At 40.3% G+C, this 17,418-nt stretch overlaps 2 protein-coding genes across 2 annotated transcripts; both read left to right on the forward strand.

The window, feature by feature from the left end:
* Positions 1–72: 72 nt before the first annotated feature.
* On the forward strand, positions 73–11,608 carry LOC141586022 (cytochrome P450 76T24-like). Its single transcript, XM_074407116.1, has 3 exons — positions 73–1,198; positions 10,100–10,398; positions 11,113–11,608. The coding sequence occupies exons 1-3, from the start codon at positions 281–283 to the stop codon at positions 11,414–11,416; spliced, it is 1,521 nt and encodes a 506-aa protein (XP_074263217.1). The 5' UTR covers positions 73–280; the 3' UTR covers positions 11,417–11,608.
* Positions 11,609–12,059: 451 nt separating this feature from the next.
* LOC141586020 (geraniol 8-hydroxylase-like) lies at positions 12,060–16,985 on the forward strand. Its single transcript, XM_074407115.1, has 2 exons — positions 12,060–15,512; positions 16,175–16,985. Exons 1-2 carry the CDS (start codon positions 14,595–14,597, stop codon positions 16,781–16,783), a joined length of 1,527 nt encoding a protein of 508 aa, XP_074263216.1. The 5' UTR covers positions 12,060–14,594; the 3' UTR covers positions 16,784–16,985.
* The last annotated feature ends 433 nt before the right edge of the window (positions 16,986–17,418 follow it).

Here is a 17,418-nt window from a genome sequence, read left to right on the forward strand (position 1 = left end):
GGTTATTCAAAAACAGTTTATTTTGTATGTAATGTTTTTCATTTGTAGTTTTAATACGGAGTAATTTCTAGTTCTAATTGTTATTGATGTTTAATAATTGTCGAGTCCGACAGCTATTTTTTTTTGAATTTTTTGTTTTTGTGGTCAAAAAAAGGACACAAATTTATGGTCTTAAAACTTAACTTTATGAGTATTAATTGAGCAAAACTTCCTACACAAGAAGTCGTGCATTGTGAATTTTCTAGTTGTCTTATCCTTTAGTAGTGTATAAAGGGTTATTATGGATCTAGTTTTGATGGTAAACTTGTTTGATAAAGTTTCTACAACAATGGAACCTTACACCATATCTCTATTTCTCATCTCCGTAATCTTCGTCATCTTTTTCGTCCTCAAAATCTGTCGAAATTCTACTAAATCCAAACTTCCTCCGGGACCTAAAGCATGGCCAATCATAGGCAACATACATCAGCTCGGCGACAAACCACATCGTTCTGTCGCCGAGCTATCAAAAAAGTATGGTCCCATAATGACTCTCAAATTGGGGACTATGACAATTATAGTAATATCATCCGCTGAAGTAGCAAAAGAAATGTTCCTTAAGCACGACTTGACATTTTCTGGTAGAGCATTCCCGGATGCGACTAGGGTATCGAACCATCATAAGCATTCCATGGCTTTCCTGTCAGTAGGACAAAAATGGCGTTACCTTAGGAAAATCGCGGTAGTTCAGGTATTCACTAATCATCGACTTGATTTGAGCCAGGGTTTAAGGCAGAGGAAAGTAGGTGAACTAGTTGATCATGTACGACATTGTTGTGAGACAGGGAAGGTTGTTAGTGTAGGTAAGGCCGCGTTTACTACAACGGTGAATTTATTGTCCAACACGTTTTTCTCAATTGATCTAGGTAGCCATGATTCGTTGAGTCTGGAAGAGTTTAAGGACAATGTTTGGCATGTCTTAGAATTATTTGGGAAGCCAAATGTTTCGGATTTTTTCCCGTTGGTTAGGCATTTGGATTTGCAAGGTGTTTTGCGAAAGGTTTCAGTTTATTATAATAAGGTGATCGAAGTTTTCGATAGGATTATTGAGAAAAGATTGAGGGATGGTTTCGCCGTAAAAGATGATGTTCTTGGTACTCTACTTAAGCTGGTTGAAGACAATGAGTTGAGCCTTGAAGATATCAGACATTTTCTCATGGTAAGCTTCCTGATACGCTTTTTGTCTCAATCATTTGTTTGACTTTGATTATAATACCTTTTACAATAATAATAATAATAATAATAATAATAATAATAATAATAATAATAATAATAAGTAAACAAATGATCGGATAAATTGAATAACGGTTTTTCTAACCTATGCTCACTCGGCATAGGATAAGAAATCAAAAAAAGAAAAAAATTAAATGCTATTTTCATGGGAAATTGTAATATCTCATCACTTTTACTTTTATTTACAAGAAACACATTTAATTCTTTTTTTTTTTTCTTATTCTATGCCTAGTGGATATAGGTTAGAAAAAATCCATTGAATAATTAAGATGTGATTAGCAACGTTTTTACCAATTTGAGGTGCTTTCTTATTTCCAAATGTAGCTATACTCAATATTGTCTTTTGAATTAGAGCAGATTATTCTCTGTCAAATTTTATGTTTTATTGTATTTTCCTTGTGACACATGATGTGTAGCAAGATAAAGGTAATGAGATAGAAAATGGGACACAGAAGTGGAGAGATATCTCGAGTCCTTTTGAATACCATGCTCCCTTCTATCCATCCTTTTTTTCCCCTTTGAAGTGGGCACGGAGATTAAGGGTGAGGAGTATAATATTGATAAATATATGAGTGAGGTTTGATAATTGGAGAGAGAAATTCTAATTATGATTAAATATTAATAAAGGAGATGCGTGTGGTTTGGTTATTGGAAAGAGGTAGAAATAATTAGAATTAAATATTAATAAAGTATATAGTGGGGTTTGATGAGGGGAAAGAGGTAAGAGTATAATATTAATAAAAACTTTCTCAAAAAGGAAAGGGGAAGAAACCTGAATAATCCGTTTTAGGAAATAGGGAAGAAAAGAGTGGATAGGAGGGAGTATAATTTAATGATAAAATGCTATCTTAAATCTCAATAAGAGATTTAAGATAATGACTATATGAATAGGTCTCCTTTCAGACCGTGTTATCTTAAATCAGAAAATATCAATATTTTTTCTACATAATAGAAAGTAATCATTTAATGATAAAATGTTATAAATAAGGTATTTTCTAACAAAAAAAAAATTGATGTTAATTGTAACACCCCCGTACACCAGAACGCCTTACCAAGGACCATTCCAGTATATGACGGTGTCACCATCTCGGTTTCCCGAGGAGGTAGATCAAATTAGACAATACAAGAACAATATTATATCATTAGAGAATCATTACAATACCAATCTATTCAAGTTCCTAGAACACGGTTCAATTACAACACTTGTGATTCTACATCTCTAGACCCGATAGCGTGATGACTCGATCCCTCCAATCCCCGGTAATCAACAATACTGCTTAAGTCAACTGCTCACCATCCCCGAATGGATCACCGCAGATACCACAAAACAACACGGGGTCAGTACTGACTAATCAAATAAAAGATAAGACAATAAAGTAAATAGCTGATCATTCACTATCCCAACTCACCACCTCGTACACACACCGACTACACACGAAGTGCGTAGTCCTGCCAGATTACCCATCGCAACAGGTAATCCTCGCCGCCAGTGGGTGACCGCAGCCCATCCCCACCTAGTCCAGCTCCTCAACGAGCGACTAACAGTCCCTGTCCCTTAATGTGCACATCCCCTCCCGTGGCGGGTTCCACGGAGGGCGAACTAGGGTGTGAAGCCACTCCCGCAAGTGACTCCACCACAATCTCAATCCCAACATCACAGCTGTCACACGACAACGTCAACATTACCACAACCACTATACTCCAAAGATCAGCGGATAGCCATGATTCACAATACAATCATAAAATTCAATTCAATTAACAGTAGACTGAGTAGGGAGACCCTACCTCATAACAAAGCATGAAAGACTTCCATTCATAGCCACGCGCGACTCCATTAAGCACCCTAACAATGGTAACCATGTCCTATTACACACTATACTCAAATAATCACACAAAAGAACCCAAGGCAGCAACTTACCTAACCTTGCACATCGATGACGACATAGACAACCACCATTCACGACCTCTTTGCTCCGCGAGTCCCGACGTTCCCATGGTAGGGTTAGGCTAACTTCTTAGAGGTATGAGGCTATGGAGTGATAGAAAAAGGGATGGTCTAGGGTTAGAGAAAGAGGAACTGTCGAGGAAATGAGAAAATAGAAATGAATCTCGCGAACTCGCATTTATAATAACGCGTCGACGACAGGGTCATACTCGGTCGAGTATAGGAATACTCGGCCGAGTAGACTCCACTCGGTCGAGTATTGGTGGTACTCGGCCGAGTGGCCTCCGCTAGGTCGAGTAACCAATCAAAATGTCTCCTATCACCAGTCTGATCTCTCACCAATCATTCCTAAGGTCTGTTTAGTCAACATGGTCAGTCAACAACGCTCCTACAAATCCTGGGTGTTACAGTCTTCCCCCCTTAAAAGAACTTCGTCCCCGAAGTTCAGCCCGCACAACACTCCCCGCAAGATTACGTACCATGACCTTAACCACCTTCACAAAGGTACACAAATTCACACTATCCATACATTACCATTAGCCATCTTACTCCACAACAATCACCTATCACAGCTACCTTCGTAAACATTAACCTATTCACAAAACAGTATTCGCCCTATACCTACACAAATATGCAATTGCAACACTTTACACAATGTAAGAAAATCATACACACTTGTACTACCACGTTCCATACGTTTATATTAAATACACGAATGCAAGGCGATACACCATTGCGAAGCACATAAATACACCATGACCACATTCCGAACACGTATATCATTTATCATCAATTGAATCGAATTTTCATATTACTTGATACCCTTGCGCCATAAAACTTTTCATATTAATTGAATCCAGCATAGATGCAGCTTAAAAAAAACATAGTTGTAAACCAGTAATCCCGAATGTGAGCGTACCTAACATACATATGATTCTAAATATTTCATAAAATTAACTACTTATACATAATTAAGATACATTTTTCATAAATAAAGTACTTGTCATAACACTTGAGTTGAGACCCCCGTGTATAGTATAATCTTTATATTACTCGAATACCACATAGCTATCGCTTCAAGGAAACATCGACATAAATTTCGAATGCTAACTAGTATAACTAAACACACATCTTACATAATTAAATACTTAATTCTGCGACATTACTCTTCCCCTCTTAAAGGAACTTCGTCCCCGAAGTTCACTATTAACTAAGGCTAACGCGCACCCCATGACGGTGACATTACTCATAGACCCTTGTAGCATACCCCAGATTATGACACTACATACTCGTGACTCATAAGGACCAAAACATTACAGCAACCTAATAACGTATGACACGGTCCGTATAATTAATGAGAAATGGCAGTGTGACGCGAAAATCGTTGAGGTAATTATCACTGTAACCAAACATATCTCCATATAAAACTTATTACAACCACTACGCTGGTTGCGTAAGGTGTTACCTTTCACATAATTTCAATGGTTCGAGTCTTCCTCCCTGAAACCACTCCAGTTCCTGACAACCAAGCAACGTCGTAACACAAAACATTCTCAATCACGTATCCATGGTATAACTATCATTCACCTATGTGGATTATTATGGTATAAAATAACGTGATAAGACATGGACCACTCCTCTATACAGTTATCATATAAACTTCACATGTGCCTTCTGTTACCTCAACATTCGGCCGAGTATGAGGGCTACTCGGTCGAGTAAGCAAAACTCGGTCGAGTGAATTTGTTTACTCGACCGAGTGAGCTCTACTCGGTCGAGTACGGCGTATACTCGGCCGAGTTTTCATATCCAGAGGGCGTTTGAACGATTTTACATAGTGTATTTACCGTCAACCTGCATCACACTCATTACAGTAATATAAAACACATCTAAATCCCAACATACACATCATTTAACATGTCTCCGCACGATAATTAAGTAGCTAACGGCCTTATGGCCAAATACAGTCATCCAACGAGAAGTACCAAATTTCGAAAGCAACATCTAAAGAAGAGGCAATAAATCCGACACCACAAAACAAATCCATCACCACTAAATAAATCTAACATCCCAGAAATCAACTAAATAATAGTAACATCCAAGATCAGCAATGAGGACCCTCCTCCATGTCATCACCGCCACCTGCGCCAGAGGTACCTGCACCTGAACTCCCTGCACCTGGAAAACCTGCTGCTGCTGAGTAGTCCCCTCCCGGTGATCTGCCGGAGTTGGCTCCCACGGTCCGCGAGGTAGCAAACTCGGTCTCCTCCGGAGGTCTCCGAAACTCGGGTCCACCCCAGAATCGTGGAACACTCCCGTATCCACTCCCGGTCCTCTCCACCATACGGTGAGCAAATCGGTCCCGATGCCCGACTAAGGGTCATCTCGTGAAGGTTACGGAGCACCAAAGTAGAAGAGATCCGCTCGGCCCGGTTCATGAGGCCGCATCCTAGGGTCATGCACCGTAGGGTACGACGAATGCGATAAGGATGGTAAGGGTAGGAGTCGGGGGCAGAGTAAGAGGGCTCGGACACAACTGGGTCTACCCTAGGGTCGCCTAACGCCACGACGCTCCCTAGGTGGGGGAGGTGCTGCTGCTTTGTCCCTCGTGCACGGTGACGGGCTCGAGGTAAGTCCAGGAGAATCCGAGGGTCGATCGAGTAAGGCGGGGCTCAGTCAGGGATGCCACAAGGCTCCCACTCGGCCAAGTGATCAACAACGGGGAGATGAGTCGGGTCAGGAAGCACCATGCACATAGTCCCTCTCACCCTCCAAGCATACGACCCATCATCCATCTTCCTCAACCATCGGTTCTGACGCCAATACTGGGCGTCCATGGTAGGTACAACCTCAACATACTCATTCCCTTCAGGAGGTGGGGCCTCAAAGTCGGCCGATCGGCCGAGCTAGGCGGGTCACTATGGCCCCGCAAGCAATAAATCGGGTCTCGGATCGTGCCATGCGCTCCGGACTAGAGCACACTATACCAGGAGCACTTTGTAGTAAAACGGTTTCCGGCGGTGGAGGTTAAGGTAGGACACAAGGAGCATAACTTCGTGAGAATTGAGCTTACTCACGTCCTCTCTCGAGTAAAGCAGACAGGTCAACATCCTTAGAAACATACGAAGGGAAACGTGTTGGATATCATTAATCAACATGGCACTGACGGTAGGGGCGGGTCGCTACGGTCAAATAAGGAAGTAATCGAGGTGCGCCAACGTTCTTGGCCACGTCACTAAGGTAGTCATCCTCCTCACCTCTAAACCTAAATGGTCACCAACTCATCCAGGGTAAGCTCATGATCCTTATTCATGAGACGAAAAGAGACGGTCTTTCCCTTCTTATCATACACAAAAGAACTCAAAAACTCTAGGGTCAAGTGAGGGTATGATTTCTTTCTCAAGTGATACAACCCCTCCATGCCCAAAATCTTGAAAATGTGAACTATGTCTTCCTTAATCCCCAGAGTCTCAAGAATACTAGGGTTGACACAACGGGTGGGGCGAAAAGGACGACGCATAAGAGCCACGAAAGCCTTACGGTGATCAAAGTTAGCGAAAATTACTGATGGATGAGCCGCCACCGGCGGTACAACCGGTCCACTGCTACCTTGCCCAACCTCAAGTTGGACCTCCGCGCGAGGTCTCTTGTTGGGTAAACCTCTAGTTTTCACCCATACCGCAAGAAAAACATTTTTAACAAAGGATTGACACTTGAAAGTTCTTAACACAAAAGACGGACTGTTCTACTTGTATATCAATTTTGGAATAAGCTTTGGAAGATAAACTATCAGAAATCACCATGTATTTTACAATTCACCTAGTTTTAAGTTTTCAAATTGCTTCAAATCAGGAAATACTCATCAACAATTAAGAAGAATTTCGTTTTGCTAACCCTAGAATTCAGAAAGTGAATTTTACCTCATGAAATCAATCAACCAAAGATGTACACAAGTTCTATATGTGTTCACATTCGAAAATCAAATAGTTTAGGACAAGATTCAGATTGTTTTTAACAAGAAATCGAAATATAGCATGTTGATACACAAAGTCTTTGAAAACAATAAGGAATTTTGAGTTTGGGTCTTACCTTAAACTGATTATTGGCAACTAAGGACAAGTGTGGCACCAAGATTTCACCCAAAAACTTGAGAGAAGAGGAGTATGGAGTTTTAGAGAGAAGAAAAGATGAAGATGGGAGGCGGAAATAAGAAAGAAAGGCACGAATTTAGGGTTTTTGTATAACCCGCAATTGGCCTGCTACAGCAACACTCGGTCGAGTGTTGGGAATACTCGGCCGAGTGTTCACTACTCGGTCGAGTGCTTACGATACTCGGCCGAGTGTGCAATACTCGGTCGAGTACCATTCTTACTCGGTCGAGTTTTGAGGACCAGAATAGATTATTATTCTAACAAAATGGGCACTTGGTTATGTAACCTGACACTCGGCCGAGTTTGGTCCACTCGGTCGAGTACTCTCATCTACTCCATCTAATTTTTGAAATAAGGAAGGAGTCGTAACTTTTCACTGTTCCTGCAAAACCAAATAACATCGTTCGGAGTTCCGGGATTCCGGCTCGTCACAATTAAAGCTGATTCCTACCACGTAAACACACAACAACACGTATATCTGCACATTCATCTCCAAACAATCATTTCTTTCACTTTATCCCTCACTATACCAATAAACTATTTTACTGTACCCATAAGGCACATGCCACAATCCAATTATGGTAATTACTAGGTTTAGCTCTATATCACATCATTTCCACTTCTGCTAAACACCAAACATACACCTTATTCACATTTGTAATACAATAATTCCACACCTAACACGTCCCAAACGAAACAAAGTGATTAAGTTGTCATTGATCACACATTGCAATAATTCCATATTCACTTCCACTTTTCTACACATTTAACTAACACATATCACTCTAGTAATAGATGCACACACAATGGTTGCACACAGCACGCAACACTTAGCAACCCACGACTCACACTAGCTACCCTTTTCCCGTGTCTGGCTTAAGTCCGATGGGGCCATGATTTTGAAATGAGGGCGCCTACTCACCCAAAATCTAGCATCGGCTGGGGCTCCCAACGTACATACACCAGGTTCATTTTAATTGACACCCTATGTTCATTATTTTCCTTAGTTCAGGTTCCAAAATCGTCGGCTCTGATACCACTTTGTAACACCCCGTACACCGTAACGCCTTACCAAGGACCATTCCAGTATATGACGGTGTCACCATCTCGGTTTCCCGAGGAGGTAGATCAAATTAGACAATACAAGAACAATATTATATCATTAGAGAATCTGTTACAATACCAATCTATTCAAGTTCCCTAGAACACAGTTCAATTACAACACTTGTGATTCTACATCTCTAGACCAGTAGCGTGATGACTCGATCCCTCCAATCCCAGCAGCGGTAATCAACAATACCTGCTAAGTCAACTGCTCACCATCCCCGAATGGATCACCGCAGATACCACAAAACAACACGGGGTCAGTACTGACTAATCAAATAAAAGATAAGACAATAAAGTAAATAGCTGATCATTCACTATCCCAACTCACCACCTCGTACACACACACCGACTACACACGAAGTGCGTAGTCCCGCCATTACCCATCGCAACAGGTAATCCTCGCCTTGATGGGTGACCGCAGCCCATCCCCACCTAGTCCGGCTCCTCAACGAGCGACTAACGATCCCTGTCCCTTAATGTGCACATCCCCTCCCGTGGCGGGTTCCACGGAGGGCGAACTAGGGTGTGAAGCCACTCCCGCAAGTGACTCCACCACAATCTCAATCCCAACATCACAGCTGTCACACGACAACGTCAACATTACCACAACCACTATACTCCAAAGATCAGCGGATAGCCATGATTCACAATACAATCATAAAATTCAATTCAATTAACAGTAGACTGAGTAGGGAGACCCTACCTCATAACAAAGCATGAAAGACTTCCATTCATAGCCACGCGCGACTTCATTAAGCACCCTAACAATGGTAACCATGTCCTATTACACACTATACTCAAATAATCACACAAAAGAACCCAAGGCAGCAACTTACCTAACCTTGCACATCGATGACGACATAGACAACCACCATTCACGACCTCCTTGCTCCGCGAGTCCCGACGTTCCCATGGTAGGGTTAGGCTAACTTCTTAGAGGTATGAGGCTATGGAGTGATAGAAAAAGGGATGGTCTAGGGTTAGAGAAAGAGGAACTGTCGAGGAAATGAGAAAATAGAAATGAATCTCGCGAACTCGCATTTATAATAACGCGTCGACAGCCGTCATACTCGGTCGAGTATAGGAATACTCGGCCGAGTAGACTCCACTCGGTCGAGTATTGGTGGTACTCGGCCGAGTGGCCTCCGCTAGGTCGAGTAACCAATCAAAATGTCTCCTATCACCAGTCTGATCTCTCACCAATCATTCCTAAGGTCTGTTTAGTCAACATGGTCAGTCAACAACGCTCCTACAAATCCTGGGTGTTACATTAATATTTTCTAACACGTTGAAGCAGTAGCTGCTAGCTGCTAGCTACTAGCTGGATTGTTACTAAAACAAAGAAAATTTTGGGTCTTTTCGCAACTAAACCGCATGTCTCGATCCAAACCCGAAATGGTGTGTTCCACAATTACCCGACCAGAAATGACCCGATGTTACTTTAAACGGCCCGAAAGACTCGAACCAAAAATGGTCCGACTCAAGCTAACCTGTATCCGAAATGACCTGATAACAACACAATGTACCTGGACACGACTTGAACTTTGACTCAAAGTGACCCCACTGATAACAAGACATTGGGGCACTGTAATTTAACACGCTAATATATCTTGATGTGTATCAGGATCTATTTATAGCCGGGACAGACACAACATCTAGCACGTTAGAATGGGCAATGACAGAGTTACTACGCAACCCTGAAAAAATGGCAAAAGCTCAAGAAGAACTAGACCAAGTAATTGGCACTGCACCAGTTAAAGAATCGGACATCTCAAAGTTACCATATATTCAAGCTGTGGTAAAAGAAACATTCAGGTTACACCCACCAACTCCATTATTAGTGCCCCATAAAGCCGAAAAGGATGTAAAACTCTATGGGTTCTCCATACCCAAGAATGCACTAATATGGGTCAATGTATGGTCTATGGGTCTAGGGGTGTTAACGAGCCGAGCCGAGCCCGAGCTTGGCCTTGCTCGGCTTGTGCTCAAGAACAAAAATTCGATCTCGAGCCGATCTCGAGCTTACCCGAGCTTGAAAAAAATGTGCTCGTTATCAAGCTTGCGAGCTTTAACGCGAGCTCGAGCCAAATTCGAGCTCAAATCGAGCCCATATATAATTGCTAATTAATTCTCATTTGTGACCTGCAATATCCGTCACTTTGGAGTGACGGATACCATTTTACCTCACAAAGTACCCACTTTTTCTCTCTCTGCAACACTGTTCATGTGGTCCCCTTTCTCCACTAACCCATTTTGTTACCATTTTATCTCACAAAATATCCGCCACAAATGGTAACCCGTCACAAGGGAGACCAATTGTTGCTAATTAATTACAAGGCTCAAAAAGTTATATGTAAGAATATTTGACAAATCGATGAGACATTTGATATGTATGATACAAAGATATAATTATGATAAAATATTTTTACTACATATGAGGAATATCTTATCTAATCACACATGTTCGAGCTGCTCGCGAGCTTTTCGAGTCGAGCCAGCGTTTGCTCGGCTTGACTCGTTATGCTCTCGAGCCGAGCCCGATCCCGAGTCGAGCTCGCACGAGCCGAGCTTTGACCGAGCTTTGACCGAGCCGATCTCGAGTTGCTCGCGAGCTGTCTCGGCTCATTAACACCCCTATATGGGTCGCGATTCAAGCGTATGGCCAAACGCTCTTTCATTTTTGCCCGAAAGGTTTATGGAAAGTGATGTAGATTTTAAGGGCAGAAATTTTGAGTTATTACCATTCGGAGCAGGAAGAAGAATATGTCCCGCTATACCACTGGTCGATAGAATGGTGCATCTAATGTTGGCAACTCTTATTCATTCTTTCAATTGGAAACATGCTCATGGCTTACGTCCTGAAGATATAGATGTTGAGGAAAAGTTCGGACTTACTCTACAAAAAGCTCAACCACTTCAAACTATACCCCTTATAAGATGATCCAAGTAACCGAGTTTTTTTATGTATAAAAATTAATAAATAATCATCTTATAATTCTTATGTCCGCGGATAAGCTTTCGTGGTTTTCATTCAAACTTGTAATATTTCTTACGGAGTACTCATGTTATTTATGTTATTTTTGATTTATATGGGTTGTGAGTTGTGACATGTACATTTATATGAGTTCGCCAAATGGTCGGGTCAGCCCGACCCGACCCACCACTCGGGGGTTAACATCTCCCAGACTCGGCCAGCTCGCCCTCGACCCAGTATGATCCGTGAACTGCCCGGGCTAGTTTAGGGTCGACGAAAATGGACTTGCCCCATCCTTGACTCGTCACAAACAAAAAGAAATAAAAAAAAATACACTAAACCTTTGACCTGGCCCATGCATGACCTTCCCTTGAACAGGCCCGACCCAATGCAAGCCCGGCCCGTGGCCACCTCTAGTGCAAAGATAAAATGTTTACCCTCAATTTTTTCAGCTTAACCATAGATTTCGGATTCGAACCGCGAGAATTCAACAATGTTACATGAGAAAGAGTTTTATTGTGTTTATTCCAATGTTGTTCACTCAAGCTTTCAATCAAGTATCAACTACTACGAGGAGCCCAAAGCTTCAAACTCCATTAATTAGGTAATCTAACTTGGATTTGATCAATCTTCAAATAATTGTTAGGAATTCGTATCTTTGCTCGATTAATTGTTCAATTAATTTGTTGAATTATCGGATTTTTACTCTCAATCTTTGCTTCATTCATTTTTTTTAATGATTAATTGCACATCACCTGTTTGTTGAAATGCGCGTAAATTTTGAAGTTCGTTATTGTATTTATATGATCCAACATGAAACAATTAATCAAAATAATTAACTTGATTAGATATAGTTGTTGGTTATATTACATGTAATTGATGTGTATTTTAGGTGAATTGTTTGATTCTTTTCATGTTAATGTAATGTGATTGGTTATACGCTAGTCGTCGGAAACCTACCGCAATCCTTCTCCTGTATTGGCTGTATACATTGTATTATATCGCAATATCGGTCGTGATCACTCTAACGGTCACTGAGATTCGTACAGTGTCATGGTTTACTATGTCTTTTTGTATCACTTAAAAGTCGTATTGGTGTAGTTACGTCTTTATTGACCTTTTATCAGCCGTATTGGTCTAGTTACGTCTTTATTTGCCTTGTATCAGCCAAGTAACTGTGTAGCTACGTATTGGTGAGAGATTGGCTATTAGCCTTGTATATGCCGTATTGGTATATAAGCCTTATCAGTCTAGTTATGTCTTTATTGGCCTTGTATCAGCCAAGTAACTATGTAGCTACGTATTGGTCAGAGATTGGCTAGTAGCCTTGTATAAGCCGTATTGGTATAGTTACGTCTTTGTACCACTCATAAAAGCCTTATTGGTCTAGTTACGTCTTTATTGGCCTTGTATTAGCTAAGGGCCATAATGTTTGGGCTTCATTTGCCGGTGCATTTCTCGACACAATCAACATATAGTCAGAAACAACATCTCTATCTAACAGACCGGTATTGTCACAATCTTATTTTCACTTGACTCCCCCTTACCTCCTCATTTTTTAATGTTGTTGTAAAAAAAAAAAAAAAAAAGGCAGTCATAAAAATTTATGGAAACTTCTGACAGGCTCTACAGCTATTGTCTTTGGCTTGTATTACATTGTTTTTTATGTTATGTTTTATAGTTGTATGTCTTTGGCTTTTTAAAAACAGAAACTGATTATTGATTTATTATAATTGGAATTTTACATCTAGTTTGTACATCTGTTTAATAAAACATTTCTCTGTTGTCAATTGGCCAATTGGGTGATGTCTGTGATACATTTCGTAGTCGTGGTAGCATGATCAATCATTGATTCGGGTAAGTTTTAATGAAATTGCGTTGTATTACATTGACCGACTGCCGCTTGTATTTTTTTTTTCTGGTAATGGATGGTGAGTTGACGTAATTTTCATTTTTGGTCTTCTAAAAAACAAACCGGGGAAAGCTACTTCCACCATTTGCAGAATTGCCCTTATAAGATGATCCAAGTATTCGACTACACAGGCAAGTAACCGAGTTCTTTTATGCATTAAAATTAATAAATAACCGTCTTATAATTCCTGTCCGTGGATAAACTTCTTGGTTTTCATTCAAGGCGTCCATGATTTAATTTCCCACTTATGAGCAAAATGTACCAGGAAGTTTATTCGCAAATTTATGAAGTAAAACCTTTGTAATTGTCTGCTGTGCTTTTTGGTTGCTGAAATGAGACTTATATGGAGTGTGTTTAAAATGAGCTTGCACTATGATCAGTATTGTTTTGGAGGCTTAAAGATGCTTAATAAGATTAGTCTTGTATGTCCAAAAGGAGTACTTTTGTAGTTTTTCACCAATTATGTGTAGTACTGTAGTTGAGTTGAACTGTTTTAGAGTTTGTTGGCGAAAGAGCAAGAAGGAACAACACAGAGACTCGGAGAGATGCATTGGTGAATGTTCCTAGTTCTTACTTGTATGGGCATAACTATCAATAACATGTCGAGGGAAATGAAAGTCGATAAAAGATATGGAGTCGTTTATTTCAGTGACCCTAAATAATAAACCGAAGGAAGAAATTAAATATTAGATGTAGGAACTTTAAATGTGAACGTTGTACGAGGAAAGTAAGAGCCTTATTAGTGGACAAAGGGTGTAAAATATCAAGAACTCAGGAGCGAGCTATTAAGAAGTATGATGAAATAAAGTAAAATGACTTCTTAAATTGGTCGAGCTTCTTTTTATTGTGAAAAAGTAATCCTTAGATGCAGTTCTCGCTGCAATTTTTTTTTGTTGGGTTATTCAGAAACAGTTTATTTTGTGTGTACTGTTTTTCAATTGTAGTTTTAATACGGAGTAATTTCTAGTTCTAATTGTTATTGATGTTTAATAATTGTCGAGTCCGACAGCTATTTTTTGTTGAATTTTTTTGTTTTTGTGATAAAAAAAAGGACACAAACTTATGGTCTTAAAACTTAACTTTATTAGTATTAATGGAGCAAAATGTACACACAGCAGAGTTGGCCAATTAAATTAAAACTACCGACTACTTTTATTATCCGTATTCTATATTTCAACGTGCATTGTGAATTTTCTAGTTGTCTTATCCTTTTGTACTGTATAAAGGGTTATTATGGATCTAGTTTTGATGTTAAACTTGTTTGACAAAGTTTCTACAACAATGGAACCTTTCACCATATCTCTAGTTCTCATCTCCGTAGTCTTCGTCATCTTTTTCGTCCTCAAAATCTGTCGAAATTCTACTAAATTCAAACTTCCTCCGGGACCTAAAGCATGGCCTATAATAGGCAACATACATCAGCTCGGCGATAAACCACATCGTTCTGTCGCCGAGCTATCAAAAAAGTATGGTCCCATAATGTCTCTCAAGTTAGGGACTATTACGACTGTAGTAATATCATCCCCTGAATTAGCCAAGGAAATGTTCCTTAAGCACGACTTATCATTTTCTAGTAGAACATTCCCGGACGCGGCAAGGGTGTCGAACCATTATAAGCATTCCATGGTTTGGCTCCCAGTAGGCCCGAAATGGCGTGACCTTAGGAAAATCGCGGTGGTTCAGGTATTCACCAATCACCGACTGGATTCGAGCCAGGGTTTGAGGCAGAGGAAAGTAGCCGAGCTAGTTGATCATGTACGCCATTGTTGTGAGACAGGGAAGGTTGTTAGTGTAGGCAAGGCCGCGTTTAGTACAACGTTGAATTTATTGTCCAACACGTTTTTCTCGATCGATCTAGGTAGCCATGATTCGTCGAGTTTGCAGGAGTTCAAGGACATTGTTTGGGCTTCGATGGAATTAGGTGCAAAGCCAAATGTTTCGGATTTTTTCCCGTTGGTTAGGCACTTTGATTTGCAAGGAGTGTTTAAAAAGACTTCGGTTTATTTTGAAAAGATGATCGGAGTTTTCGATAGGATTATTGGGAAAAGATTGAGTGATGGAATCGCCGTAAAAGATGATGTTCTTGGTACTCTACTTAAGCAGGTTGAAGATAATGAGCTGAGCCTTGAAGATCTCAGACATTTGCTCTTTGTAAGCTTCCTGTTTTTTTAAGCAAATAATTAATAAGTGATTAGCATTTCATTGCCAATTTGAGGTGCTTTTCTTTTTCTAAATGGAGCTCTATACTCAGTATTCTGTTTTTTCAATTATCTACTCTTTCCGTCTTAGTCATTTGTTTACCTTTTGTATTCATTACGATGGTTATTTTAATCAAAGGTAAAAAATATTTGGAATGGGAGAAGTATTTTTTATGGGTCGTCTTTAAACATCATCAGAAAAAAGAGTTCATCGTCTGCTCCCTACCGCCTCCATAGGCAAGACTCAGGAACTCCTGGTAGATTGCAATATAAATTAACTAGTATGTTGTTGAAACAGCAGCTAGATTGTTGCTAAAACAGAGAAAATTATGTGTCTTTTGGCAACAAAACCGGATGACCCGACCCAAACCCAAGATTGTGTGAACCACAATTACCCGGCCAGAAAATGACTTTGCTGTAAATGGCCCGAAATATTCGAACCCAAAATGATTCTACTCAACCTGACTCGTACACAAAATGACCCGATAATAGCACACCACACCTGAAGATGACCACAAATTCAGCTCAAAGTGACCCGACTGATAATAGCATTCTGCGCGCTAATATATTCTTAATCACGTGTGTTTTGTCATATATGCTTTTGGTGTGTATTAGGATCTATTTGTTGCCGGGACAGACACAACCTCGAGCACATTAGAATGGGCAATGACAGAATTACTACGCAATCCAGAAAAAATGGCAAAAGCTCAAGAAGAACTAGACCAAATCATTGGCAAGAATACTACAACAATTCAAGAATCTGACATCTCAAAGTTACCATATACTCGAGCAGTGGTGAAAGAAACTTTAAGGTTACACCCACCAGGTCCATTCTTAGTACCCCATAAAGCCGAAAAGGATGTACAACTCTGTGGGTTCTCCATACCCAAGGATGCACAAATATGGGTAAATGTATGGTCCATTGGTCGTGATTCAAGCGTATGGCCGAATGCTCAATCATTTTTGCCCGAAAGGTTTTTGGAAAGTGAAGTCGATTTTAAGGGCCAAAGTTTTGAGCTACTACCATTCGGTGCAGGAAGAAGAATGTGTCCCGGCATGCCACTGGCTTACAGGATGTTGCATCTAATGTTAGCGACTCTTCTTCATTCGTTTAATTGGAAACATGCTCATGGGTTAAGTCCTGAAGATATAGATATGGAAGAAAAATTTGGAATTACATTGCAAAAAGCTCAGCCACTTCAAGCTATTCCCCTTATAAGATGATTATCCAAGTATTCGACTACATAGCAATGTAGCAGGCATGTAACTGAGTTCTTTTATGCATAAAAATTAATAAAAAAATAAAACCGTCTTATAATTTCTATGTCCGTGGATGAAGTTTAAGAGAGATGTATTTCAAATCAAAGATGCTTAAAGATGCTTGAATAAGATTAGTTCCATAATTAATTTGAATATCCTCTTTTAGCACATTTGAAGTATCACAAATTACTGTTTCAGACAGTTTTAAGTAGAGCTGGCAAACAATGACACGACACGAAAACACGACACAAACCCGACACGAACCCGACACGAAATTAACGGGTTTGGGTTGAGGCTTAATGACCCATTTATGTAGGTGGGTCGACACGAACACGACACGATATTTAATTGTGTTGGGTTTGGGTTGAGCTCTCTAAACACGAACCCGACACGAAAGATCTGTTTACTAAATTAATCCTAATTTTTCTTGATCTTTCATCACATAAATATACTTAAACTTTCCAAATATGGACAAGACACGAAAACACGACCCGAACCTGACACGAAATTAATGGGTTAGGGTTGAGGTTTGATGACCCATTAATGTAAGTGGGTCGAAAAGAACACGACACGAAATTTAATTGGGTCGGGTTTGGGTT

This window comes from Silene latifolia, chromosome 6 (assembly GCF_048544455.1).
Source record: "Silene latifolia isolate original U9 population chromosome 6, ASM4854445v1, whole genome shotgun sequence".
Classification (NCBI taxonomy): Eukaryota; Viridiplantae; Streptophyta; class Magnoliopsida; order Caryophyllales; family Caryophyllaceae; genus Silene; species Silene latifolia.

Bases quoted from the DNA above. Each gene is read 5' to 3' on its own strand.
- LOC141586020 (XM_074407115.1), top strand. From the start codon at position 14,595: ATGGATCTAGTTTTGATGTTAAACTTGTTTGACAAAGTTTCTACAACA. The intron at 15,513-16,174 runs GTAAGCTTCCTG...GGTGTGTATTAG, and splicing joins ATCTCAGACATTTGCTCTTT to GATCTATTTGTTGCCGGGAC.
- LOC141586022 (XM_074407116.1), top strand. From the start codon at position 281: ATGGATCTAGTTTTGATGGTAAACTTGTTTGATAAAGTTTCTACAACA. The intron at 1,199-10,099 runs GTAAGCTTCCTG...GATGTGTATCAG, and splicing joins ATATCAGACATTTTCTCATG to GATCTATTTATAGCCGGGAC. The intron at 10,399-11,112 runs TATGGGTCTAGG...TTAACACCCCTA, and splicing joins ATATGGGTCAATGTATGGTC to TATGGGTCGCGATTCAAGCG.